The sequence below is a fragment of the Pseudorca crassidens genome, chromosome 11, assembly GCF_039906515.1.
Source record: "Pseudorca crassidens isolate mPseCra1 chromosome 11, mPseCra1.hap1, whole genome shotgun sequence".
Taxonomy (NCBI): domain Eukaryota; kingdom Metazoa; phylum Chordata; class Mammalia; order Artiodactyla; family Delphinidae; genus Pseudorca; species Pseudorca crassidens.
In genome coordinates, this window is record NC_090306.1 from 43,680,886 (window position 1) to 43,703,812 (window position 22,927).

The 22,927-nt window shown below is 52.1% G+C and overlaps 2 protein-coding genes and 1 long non-coding RNA gene across 11 annotated transcripts; 2 read left to right on the forward strand and 1 right to left on the reverse strand.

Moving 5' to 3' along the window:
* The first annotated feature begins 647 nt into the window (after positions 1 to 647).
* SMARCD1 (SWI/SNF related, matrix associated, actin dependent regulator of chromatin, subfamily d, member 1) lies at positions 648 to 12,255 on the forward strand. 4 transcript variants are annotated; one of them, XM_067696495.1, is made up of 13 exons: positions 648 to 895; positions 1,548 to 1,735; positions 2,014 to 2,056; positions 2,153 to 2,275; positions 2,762 to 2,884; positions 3,957 to 4,073; positions 5,365 to 5,466; positions 5,758 to 5,919; positions 6,000 to 6,097; positions 7,330 to 7,465; positions 9,064 to 9,186; positions 10,310 to 10,411; positions 11,661 to 12,255. In XM_067696495.1, the coding sequence occupies exons 1-13, from the start codon at positions 719 to 721 to the stop codon at positions 11,709 to 11,711; spliced, it is 1,545 nt and encodes a 514-aa protein (XP_067552596.1). In that variant the 5' UTR covers positions 648 to 718; the 3' UTR covers positions 11,712 to 12,255. The 4 variants fall into 4 exon arrangements, with proteins under 4 accessions (XP_067552596.1, XP_067552599.1, XP_067552598.1 ...); XM_067696498.1 differs by having other exon boundaries at positions 654 to 895; positions 10,543 to 12,255; XM_067696497.1 differs by lacking the exon at positions 648 to 895 and adding an exon at positions 993 to 1,009 and having other exon boundaries at positions 10,543 to 12,255.
* A 1,151-nt stretch (positions 12,256 to 13,406) lies between these two features.
* Positions 13,407 to 22,867, reverse strand: LOC137201902 (uncharacterized). 5 transcript variants are annotated; one of them, XR_010932401.1, is made up of 6 exons: positions 22,657 to 22,867; positions 18,663 to 18,924; positions 18,177 to 18,361; positions 17,291 to 17,395; positions 16,689 to 16,876; positions 13,407 to 13,714 (listed from the first exon to the last, which is right to left on the reverse strand). It is a non-coding gene; the product is annotated as an uncharacterized lncRNA (long non-coding RNA). The 5 variants fall into 5 exon arrangements; XR_010932400.1 differs by lacking the exon at positions 13,407 to 13,714 and adding an exon at positions 14,774 to 14,954; XR_010932397.1 differs by lacking the exon at positions 13,407 to 13,714 and having other exon boundaries at positions 16,688 to 16,876.
* On the forward strand, positions 15,095 to 22,216 carry GPD1 (glycerol-3-phosphate dehydrogenase 1). 2 transcript variants are annotated; one of them, XM_067696505.1, is made up of 8 exons: positions 15,095 to 15,228; positions 15,756 to 15,933; positions 16,772 to 16,912; positions 17,508 to 17,646; positions 17,886 to 17,998; positions 18,684 to 18,917; positions 19,142 to 19,248; positions 20,152 to 22,216. In XM_067696505.1, the coding sequence occupies exons 1-8, from the start codon at positions 15,188 to 15,190 to the stop codon at positions 20,246 to 20,248; spliced, it is 1,050 nt and encodes a 349-aa protein (XP_067552606.1). In that variant the 5' UTR covers positions 15,095 to 15,187; the 3' UTR covers positions 20,249 to 22,216. The 2 variants fall into 2 exon arrangements, with proteins under 2 accessions (XP_067552606.1, XP_067552605.1); XM_067696504.1 differs by having other exon boundaries at positions 18,792 to 18,917.
* Positions 22,868 to 22,927: the final 60 nt, after the last annotated feature.

The window sequence follows — 22,927 nt, forward strand, 5'->3', positions numbered from 1 at the left end:
AAAGAGAAGTCCTAGCACAAAGGATTCTTTGGAGAGGGGTCAGAGTCAAACTTCAAAATAAATTTAAAATCTAGAAGCAGGTTAGGTTAAAGGTTACGGGGAAAGTTGGGTTTAAGTTCGAACGTGAGGTAGTTATTGAGGCACTTTATCTATGGAATGAGCCCCGGACTATCAACCAGAAGATCTGGATTCTATGTTTCGACTTCTACTGCTAACTTGTTGGTTGACTTTGCCAAGTTATTTACTCTCTGAGTTCATCTCTCCTGTTTGTAAAATAGAGTAAACAGTGCATACTCCTCTTCAGCGCGCTGGGCTTAGAGCAGGAAGAGAAGGAAAGGAAAATCAGCGCTTTGTAAAGTTAAACGCATTGCGCCAAGATGAAGCAGTTACTCCATCACCCTGAGCTGTGGTCCCCCTTTCCAGATCCTTGTCTTCCTCCGTCGGCCTGGGGGCGCCCGCTCGCAGGGCCTCTCTATCCCAGAGCTCCTCTCTATGGTTTTCCCCTCCCGGACCGTGAAGGCTAGAGGGAGTGGTCACACGCCTTTTCCGCTTGTCCCCCCCCTCCCCCTAGCCCACAGTCTCGCTGCCCCGAGCCTCCCGTGCCGGCGGGCCGGCCGGGCGGACGGGCGGGCGCGCGGGGGGCGCGGGGGGCGCGCGGGGGGCGGGGGGAGTTCCGGTTCCGGTTCTTTGTGCAGCTGCAGCAGCGGCTCCGGGAAAGATGGCGGCCCGGGCGGGTTTCCAGTCTGTGGCTCCGAGCGGCGGTGCCGGAGCTTCAGGAGGGGCGGGCGCGGCGGCTGCCCTGGGTCCGGGCGGGACTCCGGGGCCTCCGGTGCGAATGGGCCCGGCGCCGGGTCAAGGGCTGTACCGTTCCCCGATGCCCGGAGCGGCCTATCCGGTGAGTGCGGCAGGAGGAGGGGCGCGCGGGACGGGGGCGGGGCCGTGCGGGGGCCTGGGAGTGACAGGGGTGGGGGGAGGAGTAGGAGGGACTCGCCTGGGAGGGATTCGGGCCGTGAGTTGGGGTGCAGGGAGGTAGTGCGGGGAAGGGAAGGGAGGCAATTAGCATCCTCATCTGCTCCCAGGGGCATTGTTTTTTTGGGGAGTCAGGGTGTACAACCAGGGTGGACGAAGAAGTGGGGCGAAGCATGGGCCTGTGAGAGCTTGTGTGCAAAAGGGCCTAGGCAGCTCCAGCGCCCAGAGGAACACAGAAGGTGTAGCTGGCAAATTGAGGTCAGCTTCTGAGGAGACAGTAGCTGGCAGTACTCTCTGAGCAAATGTGGAATTAGAGATGTCCAATGCGCCAGATACAAAATAGACTGGGGAGAATTTGAGTGTAATCTAGCTGTCTTAGCTTTGGGGCTATATTTGAGGAAGCTCCAGTTATCTAGATTTCACAGAGATAGAGGGCTCTCCTCCCAGCCCACCACTGTGCTCCACCCCACCCCCTCAGCCTTGTTTCATTCAAAGAACTCAGGCCTCCCCCACTTTGCCTTTCTTGGTGGGGTTTGCAGGGGAAGTGATGACATCTCTGGGTCCTCTCCCCTGTATAGAGACCAGGTATGCTACCAGGCAGCCGAATGACACCTCAGGGACCTTCCATGGGACCCCCTGGCTATGGGGGGAACCCTTCAGTCCGACCTGGCCTGGCCCAGTCAGGGATGGACCAGTCCCGCAAGAGACCTGCGCCTCAGCAGATCCAGCAGGTCCAGCAGCAGGCGGTCCAAAATCGGAACCACAAGTAAGATGACCCCAGGGTGGAGGGAGGGAGGGAGGGAGGGAGGGAGGAGGCCTGTGAGGATGCAGGTGGTGGGAGTCCCTCAACCAAGAAGTGGTGGTGCTGTGTCAGCAGACGGTGCTCATTCTTGAAAATTCTTTGCGTTTTTGGGGGATGGGGGTGTCTGACTTGAGACAGGCTTTGCAGTTCCTTCACTTCACTATAAACGGAGGTGTGGACAGCCTGTCTTCATGTTCTGGCTAGTTCCATCCCATCCTGATAAGAGTGTTTATTCCAAACAGTGCAAAGAAAAAGAAGATGGCTGACAAAATTCTACCTCAAAGGGTGAGTCCAGGCTATATAGGTCTTCTTGAAGGTATGCTGAGCTTGAGAATAGAGGTGGTCAGCTCTAGATCCCAATGATATCTTTCTGCTCTTAAGATTCGTGAACTGGTACCAGAATCCCAGGCCTATATGGATCTCTTGGCTTTTGAAAGGAAACTGGACCAGACTATCATGAGGAAACGGCTAGATATCCAGGAGGCCTTGAAACGTCCCATCAAGGTAACAACGCAGGAGAGTGCAAGGCAGAGAGCCAAAGGAGAGGACGCGGGAACCTTCAGCAGGCTTGGGATGGGCAATCAAAGGCGTAGCACAGCTCTCCTTGGCATTTAAATTACATCTCTCCCTTCTGCCTACGAACTGAGAATTACATTAGAAGCATAAGAACAGAACAGCGAAGGGGGAGGGGCTTTTGATATTTCTTGCACCAGAAATATACCCTGTTGGTGTTTTTGCTACAACTGCTCTGCCACCTTGGGAACCTGGCAGCTTGCATAACTCCGTCCATCTGACATCCTGGTGAATGCACTTGCACTCAGGCCAGTGGCCTGTACTCTTCTTCTAGGTGGAATCTCCATCCACCCACCCCAAGGACTGGGTAGACAGTAAGCCAGTCTGTTAGGAGTCATTTTCAGGTTTGGGGAGACCCTTGTCTTCAACATCAAACCACTGAAGCCCCACTATCAATCCTGTTTCTGCCTTCCTCAGCAAAAACGGAAGCTGCGAATTTTCATTTCTAACACTTTCAATCCGGCTAAGTCAGATGCCGAGGATGGGGAAGGGACGGTGGCTTCCTGGGAGCTTCGGGTAGAAGGACGGCTCCTGGAGGATGTGAGTTCAAGGTCCACTGTGGTCGGCATTTAGGGTGGGAGCTGCTGGGAACAAGCAGTATTGTCTGGTTGGCAGGAAGCCTGACTGGTGCTTACGGCTCCTGTTGGGAACAGCAGGGAGAGGGTCACTGTGTTCCCTGTACTAAAATACAATGGTTCTTTGTTTCTGGCTCCCACGGCTTGGCCCCCTCTGTGGTATCATATCGAGAACCTTATTGTCGTGGGATTTGATTTGTTGTTTACCTCCTTCCTGATGCTGCTAGCCATTGGACTTGGCAGTATCTGCAGATTTTTCAGTTAATTTTTTTTTTTTTTTTTTTAAAACCAAGTGAGTTTGCACTTAGCATTTGGGCCATGCTTTCCTCTCTGAGTCCTTGAGGTCCTCGATCTCCACTGTGGCATCTCCATCTTCCCAGCTTCCATTGGAGACATTTCACAGTTTACGTGGGGTAGATTTCTCTGACAGGCTCTTCGTTGCTTCATGGGAACATCAGCTGACTGGTGATAGCCCCCAAACTTCCCACCCCAGAAGCTCCTTGGAGAAGCTCACCTGCCATTTCCTTATACTCTCTGGCTCTCTATTTTTAGCTGTTCACAGGCGAGCCAGCATGAATGCATTTTTCAGGAGAACCAGGGCTGAGTGTCAGAGCCTCCTTTTTCTCTGTATAGGTCCGGTCCATCTCCCGGTGGTGGCATGTGATCCAAATAAAGCTGTTTTTGTTCTGGCTTTTTATTACCTGTGATTCATTTCCCCTGTAGAGTCAGACTTTTCTCTGTTTAGACTCGCTTTATTATGTGCAGAGGTTTGGCTTAACTTGCCCCATTTCCCTTGGGGAAATGAGGTGGGTACGTCAGTCACCCTGTATGTGTTATAGGCTGCTTCTTCAGGGTTCATTGCTACTGTGACTTGTTCAGTATCCACAGGCAGCTACCTTGCCATCTCCTAAGAGGTTCTCAGAAGACATTTCTGAGTTTTTTTCCCATTGCTTTTGTGGGTTCCTTTATTATGGGACTTTGTTTTGGGGAATTTCTTCTGGCCTTTTCTAACGTGACCTCTCCTCTCTCTCCTCTAGTCAGCCTTGTCCAAATATGATGCCACCAAACAAAAGAGGAAGTTCTCTTCTTTTTTTAAGTCCTTGGTGATCGAACTGGACAAAGACCTGTATGGGCCAGATAACCATCTGGTGGAAGTGAGTAGTTCTGTCCTCTAGGCTTTGCTTTGACTTTATGACTGGAGGATGTTGGACTTGGGAGCCAAACATTAATGTCTAGGGAAAGGGGAAGGTATGAATAAAGGGTTACCCCAGGTGTACAATTCCTCCAACGCAGTTTGCACGTTGGCCTCCAGGTGGCACTAGCTGTTCAGTTCTGGTACTGTTTGGACCCAAGAGCTTTTGCAGTCTGACTTGTCCCACCTTTTAAATTTTACTATCTTGGTTGCTGCCCCCACTTTCAAGGGAAATTCTGATGGAGGCCTCTTACAGATGCCAAGCCATCTCTGCATCTTGCTTATTAAAAATGGTGAGATGTAGTTATCCACACACCATTCAACCTTTTTCCTGGTGACAAGTGCTGTGATTAAGGGGGTTAACTAAGGGTTCTAGTCCTTGTGCCAAGGCTACTTTTACAGATCTGGGACTTGCTTTTGGTTCCTGCTCTGTTTAGATTCACATTCCAAATCATCAAAAATTTTTTATGGTAATGCCTGGTTACATAGTGTTCTGAAGACTATGTCAGCAACAGTATTCTTTGGGATATAGTCAAAACCAGAATAAGACAGTCCAGGGCTCCAGGTGAACTTAACCTGCTCCTTTCTTTGCCAGTGTAGCTGCAGCCCCTTAACCTCAACCACTAAGAGACATGGGAAGGTCTTTACCATCTAATAAGGGAAGTAAGTCATAGAATCAATAGAAATTTGTAAATATATTGAACTTAACTTTATAGCAGTAGAGCATAGTGGCTAAGAACGTGGACTGTAGAATCTGACACACCAGAGCTCAGATAGCAGCTCCACCACTTATTGGCTGTTGACGTTAGGCAGCTTACTTCACTCTTCTAAACATTAGTTTTCTCATCTGTAGAATAGGTTTAATGGTGCCTATCTCGTATGGGTGTTTTGGGGATTAAATGTGATAATCCAAGTAAATGTCTTAGAATACTCCTGCACATAGTAAGTACCCAATCGATGATAGCTATGTTATTTTACTATACACATGTATATTATCCATTTTTGTGGATAAAATTATCACTGAAAGATCAGGCTAATTTAAATGTGACCCTGAGCAGTCATAATGAAAAAGTCAATCGACTTATAGACAGGAATCCCAAAGTCATGTGCAGTTTTTTAAAATGTCTCATGCTGTTGCTCTTCTCCAGTAGCTTCAGTAATCAAAGTTGAATATTCAGTCATTACAGAAGCTCTTCCCTCCCACTCCAGCTCTTCCTCTGGGAGAGCACCCCCTGACATCTTCCTCTCTGTAGTGGCACAGGACCGCCACTACCCAGGAGACAGATGGCTTCCAGGTGAAGCGGCCAGGAGACGTGAATGTACGGTGTACTGTCCTGCTGATGCTGGATTACCAGGTATTCTGTGTGATGTGAGGGGGTCCAGCTTTCACAGCCACATCCCATCAGCAGTCTGACATTTAAAGGTTTAAGTCTAGTTGTGGGTAATTTGCCGCCAGACTGTTGCCTCCCTAAATATAGGGATAGGGTCTTGGTCATTTCTGAGTTCCTGTTAGTGTTCTTCTGCCCCAGGGAAAGCACCGCATTAATGCCTGTTGACTGGCTTGAATGTATGGCCATGCCAGGCACCTCATAATGCACATAGACTCAGCTCATTAGCTTCATCCCAAACTCTTTGGTTCTCTGTAGCCTCCTCAGTTTAAATTAGACCCTCGTCTGGCTCGGCTGCTGGGCATCCACACCCAGACCCGTCCAGTGATCATTCAAGCACTGTGGCAATATATCAAGACGCATAAGCTCCAGGACCCACACGAGCGGGAGTTTGTCATCTGTGACAAGTACCTCCAGCAGGTAAGAAAAGGACCCATTCTTTTGCTCAAGTCCACTGGAGCACTAATTGTGCTCTTAGCTGCTTCTCCTCTTTCCCGCAGATCTTTGAGTCTCAGCGTATGAAGTTTTCAGAGATCCCCCAACGGCTCCACGCCTTGCTTATGCCACCAGAGCCCATCATCATTAATCATGTCATCAGGTAAGCATGTGTGTGCAAGGCAGTGGTGTGCTGGAGCTGGCTTGCACCAGCTGCACAAGTCAGTTCTCAAAATCTTCAGGGATTTTGCAAGCAGGTTGTTAAACACAGTCGTTATTTAAGGTTAAATTATACAAACTTGCAGTTAAATACATTATATTAGAAATAAGGGTAATATATACTCAAAAATTCATCATCTCTGAATTATTATATTAGTTTACTGGTGTTTGTATTATCGAGGTTACTTCTGTCTGTTGTGTCTGTATGGTGGAAATACCATCTAATGATGTGCTACTGCACATCCCTTCCCAGCTCCTTGATCAGTGATGTAATGTTGGCATCTTGAAATCAATCATGTCGAGAATATTTAAAACACAGAAATCAGCAAATGCTACAAGTCAGGGCTTCTTGTTCTTGTTCTTGTTCTTCTTCTCTTTTGGAGAATCAGTTATTAGACATTTACCAGCTCATCACTGATGAGCTACTGTCTTTTCTCTGGGTGGTAGGACATTCCAAGCTGAGACTCCAACTCCATTACCTCCATCTGCTTTCTGCTCAGAAGATGGATGAGCAGGGCATCTCTAGGCAGATATGGAGTGAAGGAAGGCACCTTCTCCTCAAAGCAGCATGTCTTCTGGCTGGATGTAGTCTTTGCCTTCTTTCCCTTATTCCATATTAATTAGCCTTCCTTTCATTAGACCCTGAACCATCATCACTCAGCCAATAGTAACTCCTACAACCTATACACTGGGTCAGTAGAAGCTAGTTTGTCCCGTATTCATGGGCTTAAAGTTAGGCCACTTTTTATTTTGCGTGGTATGTGTTTTATTTGAATTCATTTTCAGGGTCAATTTTAGTTTAATAGGGGGAAAGATACAGAAGATACTGTAGTGATGGTCTCCTTGTGGGGAGGGAGAAACTTACTTTTCATTGGATATCTTTTGTAACATTTGAATTTTTACCATTGAGTTTTTAAAAAAAATTAACTCTGTTGAGGTTTATATGCAATATATTACACCCACTTAAAATAAAATTTGATGATTTTTGGCAAATGTATACATCCTGTAGCTGTCACCACAAGGAACGTACAGAACCTTTCCGTCACACCGAAGAGGTCTCTTGTGCCCTTTTGCAGTCAGCTCCTTGCCCTTCAGTCTTAGACCATCTTTTTGACCCTGTGTAATTAGGTCTTAGGGGACAAGCCCTTTACCAGGCCCCTTTGGTTTCCTCCCCAGTGTTGACCCGAATGATCAGAAAAAGACAGCTTGTTATGACATTGATGTGGAAGTGGATGATACCTTGAAGACCCAGATGAATTCTTTTCTGCTGTCTACTGCCAGCCAGCAGGAGATTGCTACTCTAGACAACAAGGTAGGGACCATGCCCTGGGTAGTTGGGTGCCACCAGCCCTCTGTCACAGCTTCTTGGCTTCTTTTGATTCTTGATATTCATTCAAAATGTACTGCCACCCAGTAAATGCTAGGCACTCTGTTTGGTGCTGGTTGGAGCCAGACACACATGAGTTCTGATCCTTGGCTATACCTCTTAATAGCTTTGAGCCTCAGTTTCTGATCTGCGAAATAGAGACCATAATACGTATTTTTATAAGGTTGCTATGAGGATTAAATGAGACAGTGTATGCAAAGACATGACATTGTATCTGGCACATAAAAACAAGTGGCAGCTGCTGCTCCTATTGTCATTAGCGATACCATTATCAGACATAGTCCATGCAAGTAAAGCCAGAAAGGCTCTGGGAACACAAAGGAGAACAGGGAGGCCTTCCTGGAAGAGCTGATGCCTCAACTAAATCTTGAAGGACGACATGGGAGTCAATGAAAGGGGAGAAAGGAGGATGGTGCTTAGGGGCTTGGGGGGCAGAGGCCATTCCAGAAAGAGGGAGCAGGGTATATGAAGGCCCAAAGATGAGCAGAGAGCCTGGCATGTTCAAGAAGTACAAGCTGCTTACTGTGTTAGATAAAGCTCGGGGTGCTGGGGAAAAGAAGCTGGATAAGGAAGCAGGATCCTCGTCATGAAGCAGCTTTGCGGGGAAAACTGGCTTAGACTTTGTCCTGAAAACTGGAGGGCCTGGTGCCCTTCGCATTTAGAATGATCACTGGCAGGATGGTGGGGAGTGAACTGTAATGGGGGCAGATGTGGAGGAAGGAAGCCCAGTTAAGTGGCTGGTGCAGTGATGCCTGTGAGATGTGTCGAGGGCCTAAACTTACGGTCCTGACAGTGAGGATGGAAATGAGTCGGTAGATTTGGAAGGTGTTAAGGTGAATTTGCGGGGATTTGGACACTGGATGGAGACAGTGGGGTGAGGTGTGAGGGAGAAGAGGCATTACAACGACCCTCAGGTTTTCAGCTGAGGTGTACAGTTGTAGTTATTCAGATTGGGAACAGGAGGAGAAGCAGGTATTGGGGAAAGGTAGTGAATTTAGTTTTGGAGAGTTTAAGGTGCCTTGAGATGTCAAGCAGGTGGATTGGTTGGAGTTTGGGAAATGGATTCTGGTCTGCAGACTGGGGACTCATTACCTTGTCAGTGGTACTGGAAGACATACAAGTAGATGAAACGGCCAGGAAGAGTATAGAGAATGAGAAGAGGACAAAGAACAAAACCCACGGACCACAGCTTTTGAGACAGCTCTCTGTACCACTTCTTTTCTACCTGAGAGTGTTTCAGGACCCATTTATGCTGTGGATTAAATATTTAGCATGTAGCCTCATCCACAGTGGACATTGTGGAGACTAAAAGGAAAACTTCCCTCACGTGGGGTGTATAGAGACACGGTGCATATCACCTGCTAAGCGAATGCCGAGCGCCTGAGCAGGTGGGGCAGCAGTGCCATTTGTGGGCTGCACTCTGTTCTTAGGTTGGCAGCGGCACAAGAAGTCACACACTGCCTGCCATTTAACTTTGCATTTCCCCAGTGTGAAAATGTTACGAGCTTCCTTCTTCCTTTCAGATCCATGAGACGATAGAAACTATCAATCAGCTGAAGACCCAGCGAGAGTTCATGCTGAGCTTTGCCAGAGACCCTCAGGGTTTCATCAATGACTGGCTTCAGTCCCAGTGCCGGGACCTCAAGGTAAAGAACCTGGGACAGGTGTAAAGAGACTTAGATCCGTGAGGCATACATTTGCTCTGTTTCCGTAGCATGAGATGGAGAGCCGGGGGGAAGTGAGGGACCAGACTTTCTTTAGTGTGTTCCAGGGCCCATTTTACAATTAAGTAGGGAAATGGAGGTGGAACCATCAAGTGTTTATCTAGTACTTACTATGTGCTGTCACTGTGCACCGTATTGGAGGCGATACAGAGTGGAAAACTTGATCTATTTCAAAGTAGCACACATTCTGTTCAGAGAAACCACGTTACTGTGATTTAAAAAGTAGTAAATCATGTAAGACATTATTGGAACTCACCAGTATCAAAAAGGTAATACAAAGGAGAACGGAGATTGATGAGGCTAGAATAGCTAGGGAAGGCTTCATGGAGAATTTGGGATTTGAGTTATATCCCAGAGAGGGGAGCGCCAGAAGCTCAGGCAGGAAGGTAGGAAAGAGCGCAGAATGTGTGAGATGTGTCCTCAGTGCTCGCCTGTTCTGTGGTGATTGACTGCAGGTAGCCCGAGAAGAGGAGCAAGGGACAGGGGGTGCCTGAAAGGATCCCTGAACAAGGGAATGACTTGTTGACAGCAGAGGCGACTTTGGGTGTTGTTTTAGTGGTTTGCTAGGGCCGCCATAGTAAAGTACCACAAGCTGAGTGGCTTAAACAAGGGAAACGGTATTGTCTCATGGTTCTGGAGGCTAGAGTCTGAAATCAAGTTGTCAGCAGGGTTTGGTTCCTTCTGAGGGCTGGGAGGGAGAGTCTGTTCCAGGCCTCTCTCCTAGCTTGTGGTAGCTTCAGGCATTCCTTGGTTTGCAGATGGTGTTCTCCATGTGTCTTCATATCATCTTTCCTCTCTGCATGTCTGTCTCTGTGTCTTAAGTTTCCTCTTTTATAAGGACACCAATCATACTGGATTAGGCCCACCCTAATGACCTTATCTTAGCTTGATCATCTGCAGAGACCCTATTCCCAGATAAGGTCACATTCACAGGTACTGGGAGGGCTAGGATTTCAACATCTTTTAGGGGATACAATTCAGTCCATAACAGATGCAAGAAAGGAAACCAGTCTCTTCTGTGTCTTCCCCCTCCCATCTCCCTCAGACCATGACTGATGTGGTGGGTAACCCAGAGGAAGAGCGCCGAGCTGAGTTCTACTTCCAGCCTTGGGCACAGGAGGCCGTGTGCCGATACTTCTACTCCAAGGTAGGCACCTGGGGTGCACAGGAGAAACTGACAAAAGGCAGGGGGTCTGCACCCTTGATGGGGGTCAGTGGTGTTAGGTACCAGCTTCTGGTTTGTCTCATCTTCCGCTCCCTCCACTATTTTCTCCTTAGGTGCAGCAGAGACGACAAGAATTAGAGCAAGCCCTGGGAATCCGAAACACATAGGGCTTCTCCCACAGCCCTGATTGGCTGCACCGATTTCTTTACTGGGGCCCTGTGCTGCCTGCCTCATAGCACCTGCCTTGGTCTTGCTTGGGGCCTTCCAGGGGATGCTGTTGGTTCTAGGACAACACCAGAATGAAGAGGGTCTCACATGATACCTGTTACCCTCTTCTTCTCCCACCCCATCCCTTCCTACCCCCAGCTTCCCTTTGCCCCAGAAAGTTCCCATGTGCCTGTACCCTCCCCTGGTCTGCATAGGACCTCTAGATAGTATTAGAGAGAGAACCCGTAGTGGTAATCAGTGCATTGAATGGATTGGGCCTAAGGCCAAGTGGTCTTCAAGGGGACCAGCTACACTGATCCTGCCCTTCGGAGACCCAGGAGGTGGGAGCTTTAGCCCCTTCTCCGAGACTCAGGCCTGGGGGCACTCTATAAGCTAGTTGATCTCGGCTTTCCTGATAACAGAATCCAGTTTCCTACCTTCCCTCCACAGGTTTGGAGCAAACTGTCCCTTCACTTGTTGCCCTCTAGCACTAGAGGAATCCTGGTTCTTGGGCTCCACTGAGCCCCAGGTCAGTCCGCAGCCCTCTGGATTGGCCTGCTGACTCAGTGCTTCTCTTACTCCCTCGTAGGGGGTCCACATCAGTATTGGAGTTTGTTCTCTTAGTATTGCTCCCTCTCACCACACTCCCTGTAGCTGCTTCTTAGGATTCCCTCCTACCTGTCCTAACCTAGGGCATTTGAGTGGGGGAATCTTGCCTTTCCCTGTCAGAGCCCCAAGGGCCCTCACCTAGGGTACTGTCATTGCTGGCAGAGGCTGTTCTTTCCTGCTGTTGCTTGGAGGTGTGACTCATTCATTCATTCCACCCTGCCTCCCCCATCCTTTCATGGAGAAACAGGCCTAAAATCAAACGGGTAAAAGCCCTGGGCCATCCCTGTCTTCCTGTCCCTTGTCTGCCCAGTTGACACCCACTGGTGACTTCTAGGGCACTGAGGAGTGAAAGCGCCTAGGGCTGGAGAATAGCTCTGAGTTGGGTTTGTGACTCTTCCCTCTCCCTGCCTCACAGGATTGTGACTACCCAGCCCCTGCCCTCAAAAGCTTCAGACCCCTCAGGTAGCAGCAGGACCTTGTGATCTGGGCCCCTTGCAACTGAGATGGTTTTGCATCTTTCCAGGAGAGCCTCAAGTTCTTCTTCCAGGTTGTATCACCCCTGAGTTAGCATGTCCCAGGCTCGCAGACTCAACACAGCAGGGTGGGAGACAGCTGGGCACAGAGGGGGAATTCCGTTCAGCATGGGCTCTAAACCCGCAGAACTGACAAAGCCCCTGCTTCCCCACCCCCTCCTCAGGCTTCTGCGAGCACATGCCCCAGCCCTGTATCCCTGACTGTCCCACACTGGGAACAGCAGAACTTCCTCCCTGTCTTCCCCTTCCTGTCATTATCCCATCCCTCCCTTGAAAGGTTCTCCCCAGAGTGACACTGGACAGACAGCCTCTGTCCCTGGGGCTGGAACCATGAGAAGGAAGCTCAGCACTCCTCCACAGTGTCCCTGAAGATAACTTTTTATTAATTGAATTACTATGTTTTTTTCATGGACCAAAATTTTTTTTGTACTGTCTCCTTATCGATGTCACCCAGTTTTAATAAAAGAATCTTCTGAAGGATGGGTCCCCCTACCTACTGATGGAGAGCTCTTCCCTGAGCTTTCTTCTTCGATACCATTAGCTATGCTCATGGTGTTTGTTCATTTTATTTGACAGATATTTGTTGAGCACCTGCTGTATGCCAGCTGTGGTTCTAGGCACTGGGGATATGGTGAAAAACAAGATATCTACCCTGGGGACCTCAGGTTCTCACCTTAGAGCTTGTTCTGTCAGCCCCAGTGCTCCAAGCAGGCCAGGTGCTGGTTGGGAGTAGTGGGCTTCATCACTGGATCTGAGAGTCCTGTCCTCAGTTCCCGTTACGGAAGATTCTAACAAGACAGTGGCACTGCCATTCTCTCCCTTGTCCTTCTGAACTCCCCAGGGCACCTGCTGGCTCGAGGGTGCTGTCCTTGGGTACCTGTGGTCCCTTACACTTGATGAACTTGAGCCTCTTCTAGGATTCCCAGGGCTCCTGTCTTCCTGCGGGCCAGCGCTGTGTGAGGACTGAAGACGTTTGTGGTCTGTGTGCCTGCCATTCTTTAAGGTTCCACTTTCTCAACCCCGAGTAAGATTTTAGTTTCTGAGACTGGCGTGGAAGTGCTGCACTGTCATCCTCGTGCTATGGACAACCGAGCCTTCACTGGTAGAGTTGAGAAGACTTTGCTCAGGATTGGGTCCCATTAGCAGAAGCATGAAATTCTGCTGCAGTTTCCATCATATGCCTGCTTCCCACCTGGTAGTTCTTTACTTTCCTCCTTTGTGCCATTATCTAGCTTGGTTCTACTCAAGAAGGGGGTTTAGAACACAGGGTGAAGGCAACTACATTCCAAAGTTGTAGTTAAAAAATTAACTTTTGCCTCCATGCATGTGAACACTCAAGTATTGCGTATATGCAGTCAAACCCACCAAGGATACAACCACTATTCCCAATCTGGAATGTGGGAGTTTATCAGACTTGAGTGGGGAAAGCAGAAGAGTGTGTGTGGGTGATGATAACTTGGGAGTGGAAACAATTGATGTCAAGGACATTGAAATGGCATCTGTTTTCACCAGGCTAATTACATGTGTAATGAATGGCTGATGAACCATTATTAATTTCAAGCAAATCTGCAGTTTGCTCTTGGGAAAAGAGCCCTAGTGGTACAGATAATTGGCCTGTGACAGGCCAGTTCTGAATCTCTGCACACTCTTTATTCCTATATAAATGAACAAATTCTTTGTCTCCATACTACTTTAAATGATCGTAGGGACAAAAAGATGGAAGCATTTAGGCAAACACAAGAGGTTATTTTATGCACAAACATCCGTTCTTTGGGGTTCTCATCCTGTGTGCCAGGGACAGAAGCATTCTTTCTCTTCCATCACCCATAATCAGTGGTCCCAGCCGGCAGCCTGGCACTGGTGCCTTTGTCGCAGTGCCAGTGCAATAACAGTGGTCGTTGGGGGGGCTGGCTCTGTAGTAGGCATAATTTTGTTCCTAAGAGAAACAATCAACTGCTGATTTCACGTATGTTCCCCTAAGGGAACTCCCTGGCCATGGGAGTAGAGTATGGTGGGCTTTTTACCAGGCAGTCCTTAGAAGTTAGGAAACCATTTCTCCCCAGTCTTGACCTCAGGGCCACTTAACCCTTACCCAGTGATTGCACACAAACTCCCCTCTGGCCCAGTGCTTATCACTGTTTGCAGCCAGCAGCAGCCCAGGGGGATGGAAACACCCACTCAGCAGTTGGCCCGGCCAGGAGGTCAGCACGTGAGCACACAGTGCTATCTGCTTTCCAGGCCAAGGTGCACAGACAGCTGGAGTGTAAGGGGCCTTTGCCCCACTCTCCACATCAGCCTAGAAACTAGAGTTCCCCCTCGTAGTTAAACAGGTTGCTGTGGGCGATGCAGAGCCCTGAACTGCACTGTGCGTCCCTTCCATCCTCCCTCCCCCCAGAAGCGCACACCCCACTTGCTCGATTACAGCATCTGAGACCACAAAGCTCTACAGAGGTCACAACTGCCCCAGGTCCTGCCTCCCTTCCCTTCTGGCTTCTGCAAACTAGCCACTAACCTGAAGGCGCCCCTAGTGTGGGGTTAGCCTGGAAACCCAAGAAAGAAGTGAAGGAAGCTCAGTACCTCTCAAGGACAGTGAACACTTGGGCTGCCTTCTTTTCTCTCCTATCCTCCTCCTCAAGCCCAGAGTCTGCAAAACACCTGTGGGCCACTTGGCATCAGAGCCTCCAACTTTGGGCTTTCCTGCCCCCCTTCCTGGGAAACATTCAGGTGAGGAGAGGCCCACTGGTGTGCTTTGTTTCTTGGGCCCTTGGGGTCTTATCCTTGGGCTGGGTTGCCCCCAGAGCAGGTCCTTACCTCTTATGTGCTCTTATTTAAAGGAGCCACACCCACCCACCTCACTCACCCACAGCCCTGCAGTGGGGCAACACGTGACCCGTCATCGCCAGAGGATGAACCCATAGAGCAGCTTTCCGGGTCCTGGGGGGGACAAGTGGGGCGGTTCCTACCTTGGAAAAGAAGGCATGCCTGGATCTGCTGCTGGGACTGAATACAATTTATTCCAGTGCTAGGGGACTGGAGTGGGGGGGGACCGGGCACTCGCTCCTTATCTGGGCCCGGTCTTGGCAGAACTTAAAATGAAACCATTGCGGAGAGGGAGGGGTTGAGGACCTGGGCTGGGGCCGAGGGAAGCAGCGTGCCAGCACCGTCAGCGGGCAAACCTAAGAGGAAAAGCAGGCCTGGTCTCGGCCCCATTCCTGTTCCCCACCTGTCTCTACCCTTTTCTTCCTTTTCCCTGGCCCTGCCAGACTCTGTCTCCCTGGGCGCCCGCCTCCCCTCCCCTGGAGGGCGGGGCTTGGCGGCACCCACGTGTGTTGGAGTTATATGCTCCCAGCCGGCAGAGGAGCTGGGGAGAGTGGCACCCAGCTGGTGGCCCAGGCAGCGAAGCGGCACCATGGCCGGCAAGAAAGTGTGCATTGTAGGCTCTGGTAACTGGTAAGCGGCTCTGTCAAGGAGTACTGGGGGGGGGAGGGGGAGGCTCCCTCAAGTATACAGGAGGTTAGGGAGGGAGGTTTGGTGGGCAGGAGGCAGTCGGTGGGGAGGAAATGCCTCCAGCTCCTGGCCCACCCCTGTTGCTGTCTTCTCTGCCTACCCCGGCAGGACAGACAATGCCCAGACCGCTCCTGGCCCTTGCGTCTCGGGCAGCAGCACCTGTTCGCCACGGGAAGGGAGCCTCTAGAGTGCTCCCTGCCTGAAAGGCTGCCTGGGTTAGGGGGTGGGGGGGAGATCAAGAGGCTGGCCCCCTTCTCCAGCAGCAAAGTGTGAGGGAAAGGAAACTGAGTCTCCTTTCTACTGCTAGGTCAGGAGAGACGCAGCGTCACGGGGAGGGGGTGACAAGGAAGGTGGCAGGTAAATAATCCAGTGGCTTCTGTGACATCCTGAGGGGGAGCACTGTCCCCTCCCGCCACTGTTCCTCTCTCACGCCCCCGCTCCTCCACTTTCTGTGCTCCCCCTCCTGCCAGGGGCTCAGCCATCGCCAAGATTGTGGGTGGCAACGCAGCCCAGCTGGCACGCTTTGACCCACGGGTGACCATGTGGGTGTTTGAGGAAGACGTCGGGGGCAGAAAGCTGACAGAGGTCATCAACACACAGCATGAGAATGTCAAATACCTGCCAGGGCACAAGTTGCCCCCCAATGTGGTGAGCCCCAATGCCCCATAAGAAGGGAGAGGGAAGTGGAGGGGGTGCTTCCTGCTGGGAGGGGGCCACTTCCCGTGCCACCTGTACTTGAGAAGCATCTCAGGAGGGCTACTCCAGGCACAGGGCGTCCCTGGGCACAGCCCCCAAACTGCTCCCCTGAGCACTTCCTGGGACTGGGGAGAACCTGAATGCATCCCCCTGCATCTCCACCCCACCCCACGGGCTTCCAGGCAGGAGAGGGACGGGGAGAGGATGAGGAAGTTGGTCTCTGTGGCAACGAAAGACAGGTTCTCTGGCCCCCAGACTTGGCGTCTGGGTAGTGCCTGCCTCGGGCTCTAACCCTGTTACTCATTCACTGGGTTATTAGTAGATGTGGAGACTGCTCCTTGGACTTAAGGTCTTTGGTCAGATCCATGTGGCTTACTCCCCACCTGGAAAGGGGGAGCAGGAAAGACAGCAGGAAGACTGGGGCTCTCCCTTCCCAGTTGGGAGCCCTAAGGAGCAGGGTGATGAAATCTTACTTGGCCTCTTCCTCTTGCCAAGCCCAGACCTCCTTTGGCCTCCCTCACTATCCCACAGCCAAGGGCTAGGAGAGTGCTGAGAGGAAGTTTCCAGGAGCCCTCAAGAACCCAGGACAGCTGGAACCTAGAGGGAATGATGGCTAGGCGGAAGGAATAGAAGTGTCTTGTTCCTCCAGGTTCAGCCCTTCCAGATTCAACCCCCAAACTGCCCTCCTTCTTCCCCACCAGCCTCACCCTGTCTCCTAGATCTCCTGCATGGGGCTCCACAGGGGCTAGAAGCAGTCCGTCAGGCCCATGAACACTGGTCACCCCCACAGGTGGCTGTCCCAGATGTGGTCCAGGCTGCAGTGGATGCTGACATCCTGATCTTCGTGGTACCCCATCAGTTCATCGGCAAGATCTGTGATCAGCTCAAGGGCCACCTGAAGGCAGACACCATTGGCATATCTCTTATTAAGGTGCCAAGGACACCCTTCTGTGGATGGGGATGCAGCTAACTGCTGTGGGGCTCAGGGTGGGTGAAGTGTGACAAACAGAAAAGAGCAGAAGTAGGCCAGGAGTTTTCTGAAGAGAGGAGCTGGCTTTGGGGAAGCTTGAGAAACAGATGCGGGGGGCCACTGGGAAGGGGAGGTTGGTTGGGGAGTAGATAAGAGATGAGTTTGGAGGCAGATGTCTTGGGGAGTTTAGGAGGTGTACAAGGGATGCCTAGGGGATACAAGAAGTGGGCTTGTTTGAGGAGTTGAGAAGGGAAGCTGGTTTGGAGCAGTGGCTGGGATGGAAGTTGGTTGGGGGTACTCAGGAGTGGGCTGTTTAGGGATGTGGCGGGCATACATTACCTTGGAGAAGTAGGTTGTGGAAGGAGAGTTTTCAGATGGATTCGTTTTCACATGTTATCTGCTCTCCTCACAGCTAGCTTTGGCTGCACTGGAATAGGGGAGGACCTTTGGGGAGGGACATTGATGAACAGTGAATTTGCAATGGGCAGGATTTCTAGGTGGGAAGCCCTCAGTTGGGGATAAAAGGCACCTGGCCTGAGCTCCATCCTGTGCCCAGGGGGTAGACGAGGGCCCCAACGGGCTGAAGCTCATCTCTGAAGTGATTGGGGAGCGCCTTGGCATCCCCATGAGCGTGCTGATGGGGGCCAACATTGCCAGCGAGGTGGCTGATGAGAAGTTCTGTGAGACAACCATTGGTGAGACCCCACCACCCACATAGATAATGCAACTCCAGTTACATCGCCTCCCCAGGCTATATTCCCCACCCACTTAGCCATCTTCTCCCCATAAGGCAGGTGAAGGAAGAAGATCCCAGCATCAAAGGTGAGGGGAGTTGGGGCACCCCTACGGCAAGAGCTGTAGGTCCTGCTTAGGGCAGTTGTGGGAAGAAGAGTCAAGAGTCCCTTCTTAAAGCCTTATCCCCTCCCTACTTTAGGCTGCAAGGACCTGGCCCAGGGACAGCTTCTGAAAGAGCTGATGCAGACACCCAATTTCCGCATCACGGTGGTGCAAGAGGTGGACACAGTAGAGCTCTGTGGGGCCTTAAAGGTGAGAGGGCTTCAGAGGCAGCTATGGGGTGGGGAGAAGGCCCTGAAAGAGGGCCTGGCTTAGCTGTACAAGGTTGCTGGGACTCCAGGCACTCACTGCCCTTCCCCACCAAGTCTCATACACATGGGAAGAAGGGCAGAAGCAAGGCCAGGCTCGCTCAGGTCTGCCGATTACTTACCATCAGACATTGGGCTTCCTTCTTCCTTTCCCCTATAGCCCCTTGTGGGACATCCCTGTCCCTGGCTCCAAAGGTTGGTCCAGGGGGAAGAGGAGATGCCCGGGGGAGCACTCAGGCTAATGGGAGATAAGACGTCCAGGACACCCAGACGGATTGATGGCCAGAACTCTGGATCCTGGACAGACCTATGGATGGATATCGGGGGCATAGAACAAAATAGCCGTGGTTGGGAGGGCGAGGTAGAAGACTGGTTTTCAGGAAAAGTCCTCAAGGATGGCGTATAGGGCAGGGCTGGGGAGCCGGAAAGCACAAGCCCAGGCTAAAAGAAGGGAGTGCAGCAAGTGGGAAAACCAAGAGGTGAAAATAGTTGAGGAGCCCACCCACCTTCCTTCACTTATTCAGTGAGCGTGTCATGGCTGATGGGAGGGGCATGAGGCAGGTGCCGAAGGCCCCAAGTGGGGCCTGCGGGAGGGGATCCTTTCTCACCCGTGACTTCACTCTTCAAAGAATATAGTGGCCGTGGGGGCTGGCTTCTGTGATGGGCTGGGCTTTGGCGACAACACCAAGGCGGCCGTGATCCGACTGGGGCTCATGGAGATGATCGCTTTCACCAAGCTCTTCTGCAGTGGCCCTGTGTCCCCTGCCACCTTCTTGGAGAGCTGCGGTGTTGCTGATCTCATCACTACCTGCTACGGAGGGCGGAACCGCAAGGTGGCCGAGGCCTTCGCCCGCACAGGAAAGGTGGGCCCTGGGGAGAATGAAGAATGGAGGGTGGGCCCTGTAGGTGTTCAGAGAGAGGAACGTGGCTCGAGGCATCTCTTGAACACAGACATTAAGATTGTTGGGAACATTCCCAGCCTTTCTTTCCTCTTAAGACCCACCTCCTCCCAGAGTCCCAGACTCTCTGTCTCACACTGACAACCCTCCTCTCCCATTTCCATTTGCCTGTCCTGTTTTCTTCACAGTCCATTGAGCAGCTGGAGAAAGAGATGCTGAATGGGCAGAAGCTGCAGGGGCCCCAGACAGCCCGGGAGCTACACGGCATCCTCCAGCGCAAGGGCCTGCTGGACAAGTAAGCATCTGCCCCAGCCCCACTGATGGAGGGAACCACCGACAGAAGTGCTCTCCCCATTCATCATCTTCCTGAACCCTCCTCAGTCTGTGAAGTGGGCAGACAGAGCCTAGAGCTTGGCCAGGGTCTGGTATGCCCGCTGTCCCCCAGCTCGTTCGTTGTCTTTGAATTCTTTCCAGTCTAGTGCTCTTTATACCACATTGCTTGGACCCCTCTGCGTGGCCGCTCTCTGTCCTTTCCTCCTTGTCCTCTGCTATGGGGGTGGACAGGAATAAGCTCCTCTGACTGTTCTGCCTCTTTGTCCATCACCCTCAGTCTAAGCTGCTCCCCCAAGGCCAACCCTTTTGTTCCGTGAATCCTGTCCTGGGTGCTGAGGTGTGAGGAAAAGGAAAGTCTCTGCTTCAAGGTGCTCCTTTTCAGGGAGCACAAGACAGCAGGGGTGATGGGCTGATCAGAGCAGAACTCGGTTGATCTGGGAAAGAATCCTAGAGCAAGAGAGTACGAAACAGGCTCAGAAGATCGGCTCGCGGCTGGTCAGGGTAAAGCCTCCTGGTAAAGGGAGCGGCCTGGGCAACAGGCTGGGAAGAAGGAAACTGGCATTTATTGAGCACCTTCACATAATTCATAATCACTTCTTCACTACTTTGTTATATTGACCCTGTTTTACAGCTGATGTTACTGAGGCTTGCCTAATTGGAACAAAAAGTTCATGCCAGGGTTCAATACGATAGGGAGCAGGGCAATAGAAACCTGACCCTAAACCCCGGGGCTAGGAAATACACATTCTCAGCGATGGGAAATTGAGAGCCAGAGTCCTCCTGAGCTCCAAGGCGGGAGAGTAGGGAGTGGAGGGTTAGGGGATTTGCCTGGAGGCCCAGCTGGTTCTGTCCTTCCCCATTCTAGGTTCCCTCTGTTCATGGCTGTGTACAAGGTATGCTACGAGAACCAGCCAGTAGGTGAATTCATTCGCTGCCTGCAGAATCATCCAGAACATCTGTGAGCAGGGCTGGGGCCCAGGCCAGGCAGCCTCTTTACCCCAGCGGAGACAGGCAGAAGCTTGGGGTGCCTGGCCACTACGATCTCTGGGACTCCCCACACAGTAGCGTCTTCTCAGCTTTTCACTGGAGGACAGGTGCCTGTGGGCCCGGCCACCTGCCTGGAGATCTTGAAGCACAAGCAGCCCGCAGCCTCCTGCCACCTCATCGCACCAGAAGTGGAGTTGCCTAGTCCCTCTCCATGTGTGGGGCTTTCTCCCTGTCCTCTGGGAGGGGTAGAATCAGCCCCAGTGCTGCCTGCTTTGAGTATGTGGGGGGAGGAGGGGGGGGGAGGGAGGCAAGGCAAAGAGGCCTCACACAGACCAGGACTGCTGTCCTCAAGCCCATTTAATGGCTAAAGAAGTACCTCAGCTGCAAGAGGGATGAGGCGAGGGCTGCAGGGAGGGGTCTGGGCTTTTGGGCTGATGTAGACCTCTGCCAGGCCCCACATGGCATCAATGGATCTCTGTTTATTCGCAAAATACAACCCCCTTCTAGCTTCTCCTAGAAACCTCAGCTTCTTCTGAGGTTTCCTCAGAAACCTCTGGTCATCCCCTTCCCCCTCCCCCAGGCTGCCTGGCACCAGAGTTGCTGCCACGTTGGCATCTCTGGCCATGGGGCTTGTCATTCTCTCCTGGGACTTCCCAGTTCCTAGTTCTTTGCCAGCTCCACCCCACCATGTGTGACCTTTCCAAGGCTCTCTCACCCTCCCTGCCAGCACCCTCTCTGGGGAGCAGAACTTAATCTGCTGACAGAGCTACACCTCTTCACAGCAGGCTCAGATCACTCTACTCCCTGTGACCTTTGTAATTGCCCTGCCTCCCTTCTCAGGAGCTCTAGTGGGGGGAGGTGTCAGCTGGGTCCCTCCTGCTGCTATCTCCCCAGGACATCTTGGATCCACCCCTTACCTCCTAAACCCTGTCCCTAGTTCTCAGCTACCCCCAGAGCAGCCAGGGCAGCTAACCGGTTCCTGTATCTGCAGGCCAGGGAGCCAGAGAGTGGGTAAGGGAGGATGAGCAGGTCCTCATCTCTGTGGTCTGAATTCCAAGACCGGCTCTCCTTTGTCACCTGAAGGCCTTCTCATGAGGTATTGACTACTTCAGCACCTCAGGAGCTGGGAAACTCGTGGAGGAGGAAAAAAATTCAAGCCTCCGTACCAGCTGGGGTGAGGGAAGAACAGGAAGGGGAGGAGGGAGAGGAGTGTGCTTTGCAGTGGCCTTGCTCCAGGATGGAATGGCAGCCGGAGAATGTCACCGGTCAGCAGCTTGGACCCCTGGCTATAAATAGAGGCCGAGGGCTCCTGTCACATCCAGCAGAGGGTCTCAGCTTCCTGTGTGGCAGCATCTGGCATGCTGTGGCTCTGGCCAGCATTATGTTAACCCTCCCTTACTCCTGGACAAACCAGGGAGGCAGGCTCCTCTCAGCCCCTAGCCCCTGAGAAGTCAGTCTTACCAGTGAAGGGCGGAGCTGCCTGGATCAGGCAGCGAGAGTGAGGGGCACAGTCACCCCAGATCTGGCTGGGCTCAGGAGCTGCTTCCCCAGGAGGTCAAAGTCGGGGCAGAAAGACAGCTCCCTTCCCTAGGCTGCAGCTGCGACCCTCTTAGATAGTCAAAAACCTTTGCCTACTTTTTTTTTTTTTTGGCTGTACACGGGCGTCTCACTGTTGTGGCCTCTCCCGTTGCGGAGCACAGGCTCCGGACGCGCAGGCTCAGCGGCCATGGCTCACGGGCCCAGCCGCTCCGCGGCATGTGGGATCCTCCAGGACCGGGGCACGAACCCGTGTCCCCTGCATCGGCAGGCGGACTCTCAACCACTGCGCCACCAGGGAAGCCCCTCTTTGCCTACTTTTGCTCACTCCACAATTAACTGAATCTGAGGCTTTCGAACAAGGCTTACTTGTCTACCTAATAAAGCGTGGTTTTTGCATAAACAAATTAGGGAAGGGCGCTTAAGTGCATGTGGTAGGGCGTATGCATGTACATGTTTTCACTCATGCCGGAGGAAAAACGAAAAAAGGAAAAGAAATCCTTCGTCGATCATTCCAGCCACTCCCGGCCCCTTGCAGGGGTGCCCACGCAGTCCCCCTTCCCCCAAATGGCACCCCCTCCCAACCCCTTCCCGGCGCTTCTTTGGGGCTTTATCAAGCCGCCTGCAAGCGGGGAGGTCACATACGGGACAGAAACATTACGGAGATTCGACCCTCGCGCCTACTCCGTGGCCATGGCCAAACCTGCCGCAATCCTCGGCGGTCCAAGCCTCGCAGGGCGGGTCGGGTTCCTGAGCTCGGCTGAAGGCCTGCCCAGGGTAAGAGGGCAGCTCCAGGCTGTAGGGGCCGCGCAGCCCCCTCCAGAGGGCGGACTCCGAGAGAACCTACCCAGCTACCGGAGACGTCACCGCGCCGCAGGCTGGGGATTGGCCGGCTCTCTTCTGTGGTGACTGAGTATCCTAAAATTTCCCGTTCCAGAGTTTGGGTCGCCAAAGACCCTTTCTCAACGGAGAATGACTACAACCCCCAGAAACCAACGGGCCTCTCCGAGAGGAAGGCTCGTCTGAGGATGCGTAGTAAGGGCGGCTGACCCGGAAGCCGGATGTTCAAAGGCAGCAACCAGTCGGAGCTGCAGCCGGCGCGGGCTCTCGTCTCGGTG

Coding starts and splice junctions, on each gene's coding strand:
- GPD1 (XM_067696505.1), top strand. CDS start 15,188: ATGGCCGGCAAGAAAGTGTGCATTGTAGGCTCTGGTAACTG. Junction 15,229..15,755: donor ATTGTAGGCTCTGGTAACTG/GTAAGCGGCTCT, acceptor CCCTCCTGCCAG/GGGCTCAGCCATCGCCAAGA. Junction 17,999..18,683: donor AGCTCTGTGGGGCCTTAAAG/GTGAGAGGGCTT, acceptor CACTCTTCAAAG/AATATAGTGGCCGTGGGGGC.
- SMARCD1 (XM_067696498.1), top strand. CDS start 719: ATGGCGGCCCGGGCGGGTTTCCAGTCTGTGGCTCCGAGCGGCGGTGCC. Junction 896..1,547: donor TGCCCGGAGCGGCCTATCCG/GTGAGTGCGGCA, acceptor TCCCCTGTATAG/AGACCAGGTATGCTACCAGG. Junction 2,276..2,761: donor CCTTGAAACGTCCCATCAAG/GTAACAACGCAG, acceptor TGCCTTCCTCAG/CAAAAACGGAAGCTGCGAAT.